We start from the raw sequence: 15,651 nt of genomic DNA on the forward strand, positions 1-15,651 counted from the left end.
GGAGCTGTCACTGGTTTATGTTTCCCCATTCAGCTTGGGCCTGTGTGAACAGGTGGGTGAGCAACTTCCTCCCTTGCGTGAGGATGCCCGTGCACACAGGCACATACACTGCTCATACATGTCCAAGTTGGCTGTTTGTGCTTTTACAGATTTGTTTGTGTGTTGATTGCTGTCAGCTTCCAAGAAAATTGCCTGCCAGAGCCTTTCCTGCCATTCTGCTAGCTGCTTGCACTGGCTTTGGGGCTTGAGAGGGGCGAGGGCTTGGTGACAAAAGTCAAGTCTGAAGCAGTCAAAAAGGACTGGCTTTTATTACTGTCTTGTGAGATTGCAAACTGCTTTCTGGTCTTCTTGAAACATTTCCTTGTAAATGTCATCAGGAGTTACTTATTTTACTTAGTTTTTCATTCCTTACCCCTTACATGAAGCTGAGTACAAGAAAAATTGAAATGAATTATTGAAATGAAATTAAAATGAAATTTTTAGTCTGAAATTTTAACGTGCTTGGCACAAGCAGGCTGCCTTGTGGATCCCAGGAAGGAAAAAGCAGCAATAAGAGCCAGTGAGCAGCTGTTGGATTTCCCTATAGGTGCAAGGGGATCGCTGGGCAGCCTGAGTGCCCAAAAGCCTCTGCCCCCAGCCTCATGGCTCTGCCACGGGTGGGGTGGAGGAGCAGAAAGAGGAGGAGGAAGAGGAGGAGGAGGAGGAGACATGGTGCTTTCGCTCCCGCTGACTGCATGGGCTGGGGCAAAAGACAGAAAAAAAGGAGGAGGGGAATAAAAAGTAAAGAGAAGGGGGAGAGAGAGAGAGAGTGAAAGAAAACGAAGCCCAGCTTCTGCCGGTGCTGCTTGGATTGGATCTGGTTTGAGTTTCCTCTCTGCTGGCTTATGCAGCAGGAGAGGAGGAGTGGGGGAAGTAACTTGCTCGCCGCCCTTCCTCTGGAGCTGAACAAACGTGCTGGGGACTGTGCCGGCGGCAGCTGCCCGGCTGCACTGCCTTGCAGCCTGTTGCTCTGAGTTACTAGAAAACTGCTTGGACTTCTCAAGAACCTGGAGGAGAAAGCCACCACTTTACAGACCCGCTTAGTTGCTCAGTGTCTGTAGACTTGACACGTTTTTGTTTTTGTTTTTCCTAGGGAATTCTTTTTTTTTTACTACTTTTCTCCCGTCTTTCTCAGAACAGCAGCTCCTTGAGTGTGTGGCACTGAAATCTGTTGCCTTATTAACAACACTGGGAGATATTTTTTCCAAACGTTTCCCCCCCCTCTTTTCCTTAAAAAAGAAAAAAAAAAAATCAAAATCGAAGGAAAAAATATAAGCCTTCTGGGGGGAGGGGAGATGATCGTGCTGATGTGGAATAAGTGCTCCTGCTGCCTCCTCTTACTAGCCGCGGTCCTGATCATGGAGAGCTCCCAGCTAGACAGCTCCAGCTCCAAGGTGAACTCCATCAAGTCCACCCTGATGGGGGAGGCTCCAACTCAGGCAACCAACAGATCCGCAGGCATCCACCAGGGACTGAAGCTTGCTAGCAGTAAGAAGGGGAAAATGCTAGAGCAGATAAGAAAACCTCCCAAGCACTATCACCGGCAAGGAGAGGTAGGACATTGCTTCATTGCTCAAGTGTCTGTCCGTCTGCGTGCTATATGCAAAGAACTGCTAGTCTCCCTCTCAAGTTGCTTCCAAAGCTTTGCTGTGTTGCATTAACTTTTTCAGGGTTGTCTGGCACGAGATAATATTAAAATAGGTGTTACGAACTGTGAGAGTAGTCATTGGAAGGTCTTAAACCTTTAATTTTTATCTGTAGGATCAGTAACTGATGAAAGAAAGAGTAATCCAATGAAAATCATCATCAGTATCTCTTTGTCTGCCTACAGCTAGAAGTAAAGGAAGAAACTTCTTGTTAACTCTCAGACAATAAATGAATAGAATTTTAAATAGATGAGGAAAATCTGAATACAAGGTGAAAAGATGTTTCTAGTGGTGAAGCAAATTTGCTTCTAAAAAATCTTACCTAGTAAGTTAATCTAAGTTAATCTCTGATATCTTTCCCTGTGGTGAGAATGAACAGGCATTCTGTTCCGGTAGCATGGCTTAGGGCATGTTCATGTGCTTATTATGATAGAAAATAAATTCTAGGTTTCTTGTGCAGTATACACTCCATTGGTTGTGGAAGTTTTGTTTAGTTACAACGAATTCGGATAGGTGGTGAATTGTGGTCTTGAATACAAAGTTTGAGTGTAAGGAAAAATAAAAGATTATAGCAACTATATGGAAAAAAAGCAAAACCAAAATTGGACTTGGTTGTGAATTATACTGTCTCTTTCCTCCTAAGCCTACCTGAAAATAGGAGAGCCTGATAGAAAACATTCTTTATTCCTGATAAACTAAAAAGCAGTATTTTAAACTGTCAATCCTTATTGATCCTCTAGTTCTCTTCCATCAAGCCTCAGTTTGGATGGTGTGAATGTTACTCATTTGTGGTGTTGAAGGAGTTAGACTTCTCCAGAAAATACAGTTTTTATACTATTGGGTATTATTAGTACCTCAAAATACAGCTGCTTTTCATAAGCAACAAACAGTGTGGCAGCAAGAAAGCTGCCAGCATTCAGGACTAAAAAGGCAAAATACTCAGTGCCCGAAGGGTCTCTGTCTTGCCTACATTTTCCTTAAAACAGCAGAGAAGCTGAAAATTCAAATGACCCACTGAATTTGTTACATTTCATATCAGCTTCCTAATAATTAAACGTTAGCATTTGGTTCTGTATGCAGGCATAATAATAATGATGGTAGTTTTTGTTTTCAAACATGGTAAATTTGTTTTTAAACTACTCTGAGCTTTCTTTTCCCTAGCCACTCAATTGTTTTATAATTCACCCAGAATTTGGTTGCATTTCCTTACCTCTGAGCAAAGTTTAGTAACAGATGCTGTGCTCAAGTTTCATATTACTGAAGTACTGCACTTTTTCCTTGTGCAGATTGTAATAAATATCATGCTAAATCACCTTGAGGAAATACAGGAGCATGGTATGCTTTCTTTTACGTTTGCCTTGTTTTTTCTTTAGTGTGTATTCACCAGAAGTCAGTACATAGGGCCATTTTCCAACTGAGCGTTACCTGTCTCATGTGTTTCAGTGCAGATCCTTGTGGGGCTGTGCTGTGCAGCCCACTTGCAATTTTGCCTTTTGGAGAAGTCTTGCCGTCTTTCTCTGAATGCACCATCCTAATTTCTGGAGTGTATATTTATCGCAATGATGAGGATGATTGGGTGTAATTTACCTAGCTTCTGGAAAATAGGGTGCACTGACCACAAGTTACATTTGGAAGGTTTTGCCCATGTAAACATGAATTGTTTGCCATAGATTTCTAGCTACTGGCAACCCAACTCTCAAGGTGTATGTCAAGCAGGAGAAAGCATTTTAAGTGTCTGTAATCCTGGAAGAGGTGGCACACGCATTAAGATATCCTGTATGTAGCACTTGCCGTGAGTTTACCTGAGGAAGCCTCTCTGTGCTCTTCCTCAAGCGACTCGCTGAGGATTGGTGGCTGTGGCTCCTCAGGGAGTGAAACCTCAGCTCCTGTCAGGGCTGTTGATCACGATTCCTTTCTCTCTACCTGGGACTGTCCCTGGGAGCTGCGTGCTCTCACACTGCTGTACATCATGAAAATGACTCAGATTTACTAGCAGTAATTGGAGGTATTATTTCTGATCCTCCACCCTGAGGCAAAACAATTAACATAGAATTGCTGCAGAAGGAAAAAAGAAAAAGTTACTCTTGCTACAAGACTTTATTGTTGGTGTTGCTTCTAGTTGCCGGGTTGGTAAGCCGCTGCATTCTTTACGGTGGTTTGACACATGGTTTCAACCAGGACATGACATTGTAATAATTGCTGTAAATTACTCTTTTATTAGATTGGTTATTGATTTGTTTAGGTTATGGGACTTTGCATGGAAATTTTGCGTGCCATTTGCCAAAAGAATAGAGATGTGTATGCCTTTCTTTCTAAAACAATCCTTTGCATCAATGGAATTTATAATACGTTGAAAATGGAAATATCTTTCATATTTTGGTAATGTGATTTGAGTAATTTGCACAACTAGGAAATAATTTTACTAAGGAGTAGGGTTATGAATCTTGAATAGATTTTGCAAGGGCTGCTGTGACAGCTCTGAGGTGTGCAGTAACCTATCTGCTGATACCTGCAGTGGAAATCAGAGGACTGCCACCAAAACTGCTGGGAGCTCTACCAGCCAGCAACCTATTTGGTAGACCAACACGCTTGCAGAGGGTTTCTTCAATACATTAATTCTCAGGACTAGGAGCAACTTGGGAGTCTTTAATCAGCTATAAATCAACAGATACAATAGTTCATGGCTTATCTGAAGTGTTGATGTATTTCAGCTGGTGGTTACAGTGCATCTACCCAGAAAAGGAAGATCCTGTGCTTTGCTGTCAGGCAAAGTTCCAGTTCAAATTAAAGAAATTACTTTTTGTGAACAAAGTAAGCTGATTTGGCTTGCTGGAGAGACTGTCAGTTCAAGCGTGGATCTTACTATGACTTGTCTTTTTATGTCTTTCTAAGGAATATTATTTATTTTCTGTTCTTATTCCCTTTGCTGCCTTGGATCAGTAGAGAATGAGTACTGACATGCTAAATTGGTGAGACTTCACTGTCATTGCTATTCTTCATTTTCACTCCCGTTTTCCCCTTTCTGCAGACTGTTAATGTTTTCCCATTTTCACAGGGAATCACAAGGTGGCTATAGCATGTGCACAAGAGAAAAGTATGCTCAGAGTGTACAGAGCATGTGAGATTGTTACTTTTCAGAGCGCTCAGTTCTGTATGCTGTCTGCCACCAGTTTCCTTTCACAACTTGATTTAGAGGAATGACTTTTGGGAGCAGCCAACATTTTGGTAGTTAGCCACTTCTAGAAAGTTGTCAGGGATATATTGGATACATCATTTTTCTCAATAAATAAAATGCAGTGAATAGAGCCATAAATAAAAGAGATTAGCAGTGTTACTTTTTCTGCATGTTAGATACAGCTTTCACTGCATTAGCAGGAAAGCTCTTCTGTGTCATCGTTCTGCTACAGTGACACAACCTGAAAGGGAAATGCCCATATATCATAATTAGGATTGCAAGTCATAACTGTTCATAGATTTCTTTATGGTGGCACTGTAGCAATTTCAGTTCAACACATTTCAGATTTCTTCCCTCCGGATGGTGTTCCCTCTCTCCTCCTCCCTAGATCAGCACTGGGTTTTCCTCCTCCATCACAGTGATGTGGTAGGCTGAGAGCTACTGAGCTCCATTTCCAGCCATTTCCCTTCTTCAACCTGTAGGTTCCATGGCCTTCTACCTTTCCCAAGCCCTGGCTGAAAGCCATTCTTGCATTTCTCTTCCTGGCAGGTTGCATCTCCCATTTCCCCCACCACTAGCTTGTTGGGTTTGTGCCTCCTACCAGGACGGGCCCTCCCACTTCCTCACATGCACAGCGGGAGCAGCAGCAGTGAGGGAAGAAGTGGGACAGCCAGGAAAGGAGATGGGTATGTCTGCAGAGTGGGTGAGAGAGAATGAGGTTTGGAACAGAGAAAAAGGAGAGAAAAGCTGGGACGAGTTATAACACTACAGAGGCATGACGGACAGATACCAGCGAAGTCTTTGTGTTTCAGATGTGCTTGGCTTAATTTGATTTATCTTTTTTTTTTTTTACTCTTGTGCTAAGAGACTTAAACCCACAGAGACCAAAGCATAAAGGCATTAATCAAAATGGCTACACTGACACTGACCTCATCTCTATCAATACACAGACATGCATGCACTTCTTAAACAGGATGTAGTTACCCACAAGGACTTGCTAGAAAATGCTTGGATGGTGCTTTGTAGCAAGTAAAACAGCATGAAATTTAGTAATTGACTTCAGTGCCCTGAGAATGTTACAGAAGAATGTACCAAAGACACCAAAAATGCAACCACAATATCTTGAATAGCTAGCAACCAAGACAGTATGAATTATTTCTCCATTGAATTAAAAATAAATTGATTACAATACCTAGAAGTTACATCCAGCAACAATCCAAAAATGAAAAAGAAAAAAGACCAGGAAAAAAACCCAAACCAAAAAAAGCACAGGATTGCTAAATCTGCAGAGGTCACTAGAGAATGTATTCTTTGCTCTTCTTTGTGGAATCTGGGAGACACTGGCTTACTGGCAGCAGTCTTGCTAAATAGTTGAGTGGCTTGTCTCTTGATTGCAAAAATGGGATGTGGAGTATTAGCTCCTTCCCGGGTTATGCTTTGGTGCCCACTTTAATTTGTTGTTATTATTTGACTTCTTAATACAGAACAAAAGCGCCTATAAAGCAGCTTTTCTAGAGCTACTTTCTACTAATGTTGCAGTAGCGCTGAGAAAAATGTCTCGGGCTCTGATGCAGTGCCTGGTGTGCAAATACTTAGGGAAATTTAGTTTCTGTCTGGAAAATCTGTCAAGGTCTGAGGACAACACAAAAGATGAGGAAGCTCGATTACATTTTTCCCTCAGAAAAATGACTCTGATTAGCACACTGTTTGATTAACTGATGCTTTGCAGATGCTAGTATAGCACAAGCTTAATTTTGTCCTTAATTATCTCAACACTGGCTATGTCTTGCAAGCACTTTGTATCTCATGGCTTCTCAGCTGAGTCCTATCCTTCCACAGTTGTACACGTGCATCACTCTAGAAATGCTGTTTTGATGTAATTTAACTCCACAAAGGAGTCTCATGAAGTTCCTGCTTCTGTTTGTTTGCATGGCTCTCTTCAGCTCTGTAGTTCTTGTTAGACTGTATCCAAAAAACCTCTTTTATTATACACGTAGAAATGTTGATTTGCGGAGCACCTTCAAAGCAGAGACCTTTCCTTCTCACCTGGGCTGGAGGTTGCAGCCAGCAGCGTGCCCCACCTTGGCCTGTCAGTGCATGGTGCCGACAGGGTCTGCATGGCAGCCACCAGATGTAGGTAACAGGTCCAAGAATGTCAAGGTTTGTGTGATGTTTTGCAATGAGGAAGAACAGCAGGGACTGCCTCCATGCTTTAGCTCCACTGGTACAGCTCCGTGTGCATTTTGATTCTGCTTTGGATAACTGAGGGTTGACACTTCGAAAATCCTTGTCTTTCAACTGTGAGTTACACTGCATTTCTGGTGTCTCTAAGTTGAAACCAACTTCTGTGAGATTCACGTCCATGGATGTGAATGGCCTATACAAAAGCCAGGAAGAGCAGATTCATTTTGTATATTTTTTTTTAAGTGAACTTTGTTTGAAAAATTATTTTAGAGAACATATACATTCATCTGTTCTCTTTTGATCAAGTGTAAGATGTGCAAACCCAAACCATCACTTTCCTTCAGTACGATTCCTTTTTTGATTGAATTACAAATTTACTTTCATAAAAAGCATCATGAAAAAGGCAATTTTCAAGTTGTAATGAAGGTAGGTGAATGTGTGGGATTTGCAAACTGCAGAATAATCTGCTTTTGAAAAAACCACAAAAAGTAGAGAGAGAAAGAGCATGAAAGTATACGTCTTGTTGTGCTAAATGATGAAAGCACAGCAGTTTTCAAATGAAATAATCAGTTTTATTCATTAAAGCTAGTTTTCTCGCGATTGACTCTAAATACATATATGATATATACTCTTGTGTTTGCACAGAAACAGAACTCAGTTTATGAAATGGATGGATATAAACACACAGAAGGAGCGTGGAGTTCACTCATTCAGCATCTATTTTATTCTTACTTTAAAAAAAAAAAAAAAAAAAAAAAAAAAAAAAAAAAAAACTGGGGCAATGCTACCAAAAAAGAAAAAAAGAAAAAAAAAAAATTAAGGGTTGTTTTTTTTCCCCCCTCAAAGTACATAAGCACATGGTTCAGCCCCTTGGGACTTTCTTAAAGCTAAGCTTTGATATGATTGAATTTTCATATGCGCAGTAATGAATCTTGGAGACATGCATCTTGCACATATGCAGTGCAAATGGCACTGCTTTAGTGATTTTAGCAGTAAGCGAAGGTGGACTGCTCTGCACATGCTCGAGAATGAGGTGTTGCTTCGCTATGCAAGCTCTCTGCCTCATTCTCTGTGCATCATGTAAGTGTGAACCAGGCTGTGCATGCCTCTAAAGCGTACTCATAGGCCAGGGAGTGAGAGGACAGGGCTCAGTTCTGCGCATTTTGGCAGCTCTCATGGAGGGAAGCAGAGACTTGCTGTCAGTGCGATCTCTTTCTGCAAGTCTAAAATGACGACAATGGGATCTGTTAAAAGGAACTGCAAACAGAACATGTCTGTGTTGCTGTGGCAAATGTTTATTCCTAGAATCTCAACCTTAAGTAGAAAGATAGAAATTTCTCTGAAAGTAATGCATCTCATGAGAAAAAAAACAATTCCTTTTTTCCTTTTTTTTTTTTTTTTTTTTTTTTTTTTTCCCCTCCAAAGAACAGAGTTGTTTTTGGATGCTCTTTATTGTGTGTTCCTACACAAAATGGTGAATCTCTTCAGGACAGCCTGTAGAGATGCTGAAGTTTGGTATTTTGGCATAAGAGGGCTCTGGAAGGGGAGAGAGAGCAAGTCATTTGTAAAGCCACTAATAGAAATGAAACTAGTGTAACTAATCTGTTTGGAGTTAATTGAGTTCAATTCATGTTCAGAAGTGTCAGAAAGTTTTAATCTGTATCAAAAAAACGTAGTGACAGATGTGCGGCCATCTTGTACTTAGTCTTTTTGCTTTCATATTCTTTCATCCCCTCCTTTTAATTTGGTGGGGGTTTTTTTTGTTGGTTGGTTTTCTTCTCTCTCAATAGAGCTCTGTTGTTTCACAGAGGACACCATGGTGCTCCAGGTGGCCAGTGTCAAGTATTCAAGTCAGTTCATAGATATCTAAAAGTCCTTTTCAATTGGAGCTAGGCTCCCATCTCACGTAGCTTAGTGAGGTTGTTTCCTGAAGTTGCAAATAAAAGCAGCTTTTGAGGGCTTTCTAATGCTCTAAGTTCTAAGAAATACTCCATCTGATCCTGTGATGGTTAGATTTTCTGGTGGGCCGCAGTGCCTTCTGTGATTTTCTTACTGTGGGTCTGTTCATGTGAAGCATAACACAGTAGTACTCTTGCTCATACTGTGGAATTGTAGAATAGCTTGGGTTGGAAAGGACCTCAAGGATCATCAAGTCCCAGCTCCCCTACCACAGGCAGGGTATACGATCTCTGTTCATAGCAAGTTTTTACAGAGTATAGATTTGAAGTAGGAAAACCTCTGTCCAACATGATGCAGAGCTGCAAGCAAAAGGTGGTGTTAGGGAACTTTGGGCTTGGCATGCATTTTATCTCCTCAGTGTGTCTTCAGCAGCATCTGGGTTAAAAGCGGCTAAATGTTCTCTTGACCTAAGCTGGCAGGGCCAGCACAGACTTGCCTTTCTTGTTTGTTTCTTCTTTTTAGGGTTGAAAAAGCAAAAGAGCAGAGCCTTCCACCCTTCTGGTTCGTAGCGAACTTGCTTAGGACACCCTCTTGTTTTTTGTGATAAAAATAAAAGTTTATCCACTTCTCTACATTGGGGCATTAGGTTGCACAGGATACAGAGACTGAGCTGTGAGTCACCTATGTCTCTTTGATAGGCGGAGTGTGGGGTGGGAACTTTTCTTCCTTCTCAAGCATTGTCTCCCTGTTGCTCTTCAGGAGGGAGGGAGGGGAAGAGGAGCTGTGAAATGACCATCTCCTCATTAGGGGTGGGGAGAACAATTACATTCCTTACCAAAGAAGGAGTTCCAGATTGTGATTTGATGGTTAACATACAACATTCACATGAGAGAGAGAGAGTACAGTGAGTAACATGAAGGGATAACAATAACAAAAGAAACAGGGAGGGAGAAAAAAGCTGGCTGTCATCTACCAGGGAACAGGGTGACTGTTGAGCAGACCAGCAAAGGTGGCACAGCTGGTATGTTTACTGATGATAAATTTGGCAGTGTTTCCAGAGATAAATACTATGGCATCATTATTGTACAATCAAGTACACGTGAAGACATCAGGTGTTTCACTCTTTTGGCATAGTCTGCAAATTTTATCAGACTTATAATTCTGAAATACGAGTTTTTCATCCCTTCAGGTAGTAATAATGATGCCATCTGACCTACCAAACCAACCATATTGTGTGATGTGTGAGCTAAACACTGCAGATTACTCAGTGAGGCTGAAGTTGTTCTTCTAGACCTTCTCGGTTCCTGTTACTCCCAACCAAACTAAATTTGCAGTGTATATTACTCATAATAAAGTAGTTCAACCAGATATTGCGGCGGAAGCTCTTGTGGGTCAGTATTTGAGAATGGAAATGCTGGAAGCTGTGGGAGGACTGGGGGAAACAGGAGGTTGCCATCTGTTTTCTATACCTTCTCCTGGGTGGAGGCAAGTGCTGGTGCTGCCACGTGACTTTTTAGGAACAATGAGGAAAAACATCCATCCAAAGGTAGGCCAACCAGTCTGTATTTTGGTGGAGAGGCTATACTGCTTAACAGCTTAAAATGTTTTTGCAATTGTTTGAATAAATACAGGGCTTTTTAAATGCTCTTCAGGAATGCTTTTAAACTTCTGTACTTAGTTTTGTCCCCATTGCTATCTTCCAGACACCCCATTCCTCACTGAGGAAATGATTTTTTAACAACAAGAATCCTCTGGAAATTACTTTCCGAGGGGGTCCTCGCCACAGCAGCTGCAAAACATTGCAATTGAACTTTAGTCTCGGTTGTTTTTAAAGGATAAGTGAAAAAGTGAATACTAGTATTATAGCTCTAATTCTAGCTTAAAGAGAGTATTTATTAAGTATCAAATTGTAGTGTGTGGTGTTGTCTAACCAGAAGATTAAGCTTTTCTCTGTGAAGATAAATTTCTCTTAGACTTTGGACCTGTGCTTAAGTTAAAATAGACTGAGTCCTGTGGTCAGGCCAACTTGGGGATTTCTTCCTTTTGAGACCTCAACTTGGAGCTTGGACAGCAGGAGCAGTGCAGGCAGCTGAGAAGAGATTTCGCGGCTTGGCAGTCTTGCCGATCTACTCCCCACTATGTAAATGAGTTTCCAGGGGGCGTTTTCTGAGTGAGCTGGTTTTGAGCAGCAGTGTGGCTCTAGCATCGTTCAGGTTATGTTAATTGGCATTTTTGGCACAGTTTTCCAAGTAAGGAACACGGAGTACAGGGAGCCAAAGGAAGGATGCAGCAAAACCTTGGGATGATGCAAGCTGCCTTCTTGCATCTTTGAGCAGGATTTGCTGCCTGGTCTGGAGCTGCAGGTCTGCTCGCCTTCCCCACAGCCTCTCTGTTCCCACACTGGAGCCAGGAGAAGAAATAAGACTCTGTCCCTTTGTTGCTCTAGGGAAGAGACTAGAATATGTGACAAATAGGAAGTTCTAATTTTTTGTATAGTATAAACACGTAAAATAAGCTAAGTGGTGCAAAATTTTTATAAAGGTCTCGTGCAGGAATTTTCAGCTTTATTAACCTATTTGTTTACCTGTATGCATCTTGGTGTAAGCATTGACTAAACAGCAGTGGTAGACAGATCATAAGCTGAAAGGCAACACTGTTATGGTTAGTGTGTGTGTAAAATTTTTTTTTACCTTTGGATGTTATTCAAAGTGTAGGAAGATTGACTGGCTGGAGTGCTGAAGAAAGGATAGGCTGCTTGAAAGAATGAGTTTGAAAGTCAAAGTTTCATGATTAACTTTTCCTAATTTTCCCTCCTGATTTTGCTAACCTGAGGAGCATGTATCTGGCCCAGTGCTTGGATTTGATAAAGCCATCCAGACTTTGGATGGCTTCATGAAAAAATATTTGTAGAATTTTTCAAGACTTTAATGCATGGAGACACTTGATAGGCAGACGTTCATTTGAAATACAAGTGGTGATTTCTATTACCAGTGCCACTTCAATGAACTCAGGTTACAGAGAGTTTAAATCCCAGAGTGCAAACTAGAGACACCCCTAGTACCTGAGAGAGCAGATTTTTTAATGAGCTTCACGGGTCAAGTTCTCTCCTGGCTCAGACCTTAATGTCGCTGCTGTAGGTTTGGGTTTACTTCTGTTTATTGCGGTCACAAGGACAGCGCTTTTTCTTAAACACTGTGCTGTTAAGTTTATCAGTGCAGGATAGATAAGAAAGCCTTTATTACAGGGACACATGTGCATCACAGGTGTGAAGGGAACTCTTAAACTGTTTATGAGCACACAAAGCCCCACGAACAAAGAGGGCAGAAAAGAATGTTGTCATTTTAAGGAAAAATATGTTTTAAGGCCCCGTTAAAAATAAAGCCAAAAAGGAATAGCAAATAGACTGCAGATTGTCTGTGGAGCAGGAATTAGCACTCCAAAAATCTTTCATTTTTCATAAACAGGCTTGTATCACAGACAGGACAGACTAGCCAAGGTACCATTCTACGCTGGACGGGGTGTCTACTTTCAGGTGCTTATCTCAAAGAGTTACTTACAAAATCTTCTTCTGGTAGAACCAGATCGAGAGTAGGATAATACAGTTTTAGCTTTGTTTTAAAGGTTTGGGATAAATAGAAGCCAGTGTATTCATTGTATAAGCGGATATGAGAGTGATGTAGGAGTTCCAGGAGTGCAATTGTCACTGGCCTTGCTGGGATTTACACTGTTTCTCACATGTAATGCTGTGGCCTATTTTACAGCTGAAAGGTGAACAGAAGGGTCAAGGATGGGAAAAGCAAAACCAAACTGTTTATCATCTGTAACAGCTATGTGATGTTACCTTCAGTTATTCAGGAATAGATTTCTGGTCCACTGTGGGGAAGTTCCACAGTGGGGACTGTTCAGTAATCAAGGCAGTGATGTAATTCAGTTCCATCCAACACTGCTTCCCAGTGGATGCACCAGAAAAATGTGGCCACGGGGACAAGCTCACACTGCCCAGAAATGCCATGCGAATGCTCCAGCCTTTGTAAGATGTGCTGTCATTGCCTGTCTTTGCCAATTGGTGAACCACGCTTTTGTGGAAAACCACCTCAGAGCTTAGCTCTTAGTTTACAGATAGGATGAATTTCAAGGGGATTTGCGTACCAAACTCCACTGACTGTTTTGAGGGAATTAGTTTGTGTATACCTTTAGGGAGTGGGGTCATGGCCTTTCCAGACAGGAGAGAAATTCAGCTCAGAGGAAATGGTTAGGCTGAGACTCCCTCACTGCAAAGTGTACTCGTGGAGAAGCTCTGTCTGTCATCACTTATGTGCGATAATCAGAATTTGGTCACTGGAATGCTTTGTTGTAAATATTACTACATAAAAAGTTAAGTGTATGTTTTCTCCTTAACGATGAAATAATGATATGAAAGACGAGTGGCATATGTCTATCTAATGTACTAGACACTGTTCATCTGACCATTCTGTAGAGATGTCTACAGCATAGAATAACCCTTTTCTGAAAACAGTGTAATTTGGCTTTGGTGTAAAACTGGTCGAGGATGCAAAGATGTTGCAAGCAGAGCTGTAGAGTTTCTCCTTAATGAGCCTCTTCCTGACCCACCCTATGTAAAGCAGTTGACACATCATGTGTTGTGCAGCTGGGGATGGCTACCCTGGTGCATGCATCTGACACAGGAACGTATTGACTTCGGCCTTTTGGAGGCACCGGACTCATGCTGTTCTGCAGGGATGTGCCTCGCACATTTCCCAGATACCGTGTATGTCGTGGTGGGTAGGAGCAAAAGCTGAAGTGGAATTCACTAACTCAGATTTAGATGATTCTGTGAAAACAGATTGCACAACTGACACTGACACTTCGTTTCTGGATTTGATTTCCTCTCTTTCTCTGGTTCAACCTCCAGTGCTCCTTCTGGTTGCATTTCTGGCTGTATTGTATTCTCTACTGGTCAGTACTTGGTCTCAATTTCTGTGTATTGTTTTGCTTCTGAATTTTATTTTTTTTCCCTGACATACAAGTCTTTTGAGATGCAGCACTTAAATTTGAGGTTTTACCCCTCAACTGAAGGGAAGTCGAGCTTGTAGGAGAGCTGAAGGTGGTGGTGGGCAGAATGTCCCTGGGGACAATCCATGCTGCTGAAGTGGCATAAGCATACAGGACGAGCCCTGAGGGCGACTTGCAGTGCTGTTGGTCATACAACACATGTCTGTGTTACCACAGGACAGGGAGCTCAGATGCTCCTGGGACTGCTGGTTTCACTGGAAGTCTTTGTGCTTGTAGGCTGGGAAAGCTTAGTAAAATTTCGTATTGCTTTTACTTTTGATCCCCTCCTATCCAGAATGACCACATTGGCAGGAAATTAACGTAAATTGTAGCTGCGAGAAGACATTTTGTGAACATTTGCTTCTTCTATAGTTGATTTTCACAGTATGTTTCACCTGAATATTTTCCGGAAGAAGAAACCTCAAATACTCTACTGTCCTGCTAACATGTGTGAGGCTGAGGCTCTCCTCTTCCTTCCCGACTGCCTCCTAAAATGCTCTCTTATTACTGAGCCTTAATCGTATTTGTAAAGATAACATGAAGGTTAATGTTTCAAAAGAGCTCTCTTACCAGGCTAATGACAGATCAAACTCAAATGATGCTGTTTCTGGTAAGCAGTTTGCCATTGCTCTTCTAATACATGTGTGAACAGAGCTCCAGCTTAAGTATAAAAGCTTTAAAGAAACTGAATTGCCAAGGGATAACCCCTTTCACAATAGATTAGAATATCTAATAAGAAATAAGGGGACAGAAAAAAAATAAGCAGGTCTTAATGGCCAGTTTTTGTGATGCAGGGAGGATGTAAGTGGAGTTTCATACAAATATTGGAGTCTGATGCTGTTCAACATATTGGAAATTTATCTGGAAAGCAGAATTAGTGAGGCACATAAGTTTTTAATGAAATGTATCCAGAACGATAAGAACTGAAATGGACCACAAAGGGTTGCAGTAAAATTCAGTATGCTGAGCATCTGGGACATAAAACCACAGGTAAAATTCCCTTTCTGTAGGTATGAAGTAATATGTATGGATAACGTGACAATAGTTAGGCACACATAGTGATAACTTCTTAAGTAGACTCACTGTAGATATCACAAAGCAGCAGCAAAGGGAGACAGGAAAAGAAAAAAAAAATCCAAGCAGAATATCAGGAGCTGAGAACAAAAAAGGTCATTTTATACTACTTTTAAGTTAAATGTATTGCTCATCGTGAGTAACTGTGCATTTCTGTAAAAAGGATATAAGGAAGATGGGATTGGAAGGGAAAGATGTGGAAGTGATCAGAGCAGAACTGCTTTGACACAGAAGAAATCAAATGGAATGCATCACACAGTTTGGGAAAGAGATTCCCATGGGAGAAGAGGAATGGTATAGAAAAGGTGAGTGGGGAGCAATCCCTCATTCTTTTCCTAAAAGAACCAAGAGCAGACAGTGTGCAATTATCAGACAGCCTGAACTGCTATTTCACATGATACAGCTCATTGCCCCATGATGCTGTGGGAGCCATATGGAACTGTTCAAACAGAAGTGAGACAAATGCAGGGAAGAGAAATTGCACTGGTAGGTACTAAACACAGTGGCAAATTATCAGGAATTTATTATCAACATCATAAATCACTATCATCAATTCATATCTTATCAGTGTCATAAATAATG

General features: G+C 41.4%; 1 protein-coding gene across 2 annotated transcripts in view; it reads left to right on the forward strand.

Moving 5' to 3' along the window:
- The first annotated feature begins 774 nt into the window (after positions 1 to 774).
- Positions 775 to 15,651, forward strand: part of DKK2 (dickkopf WNT signaling pathway inhibitor 2) — a 41,579-nt gene continuing 26,702 nt past the window's right edge. For both annotated transcript variants that reach the window (XM_048942478.1, XM_048942479.1), the window contains exon 1: positions 775 to 1,592. In XM_048942478.1, the coding sequence (XP_048798435.1) occupies positions 1,335 to 1,592 (258 nt within the window). In that variant the 5' untranslated portion in view covers positions 775 to 1,334. The remainder of the gene's footprint in view (positions 1,593 to 15,651) is intronic.

This window comes from Lagopus muta, chromosome 4 (genome assembly GCF_023343835.1).
Source record: "Lagopus muta isolate bLagMut1 chromosome 4, bLagMut1 primary, whole genome shotgun sequence".
NCBI lineage: Eukaryota > Metazoa > Chordata > Aves > Galliformes > Phasianidae > Lagopus > Lagopus muta.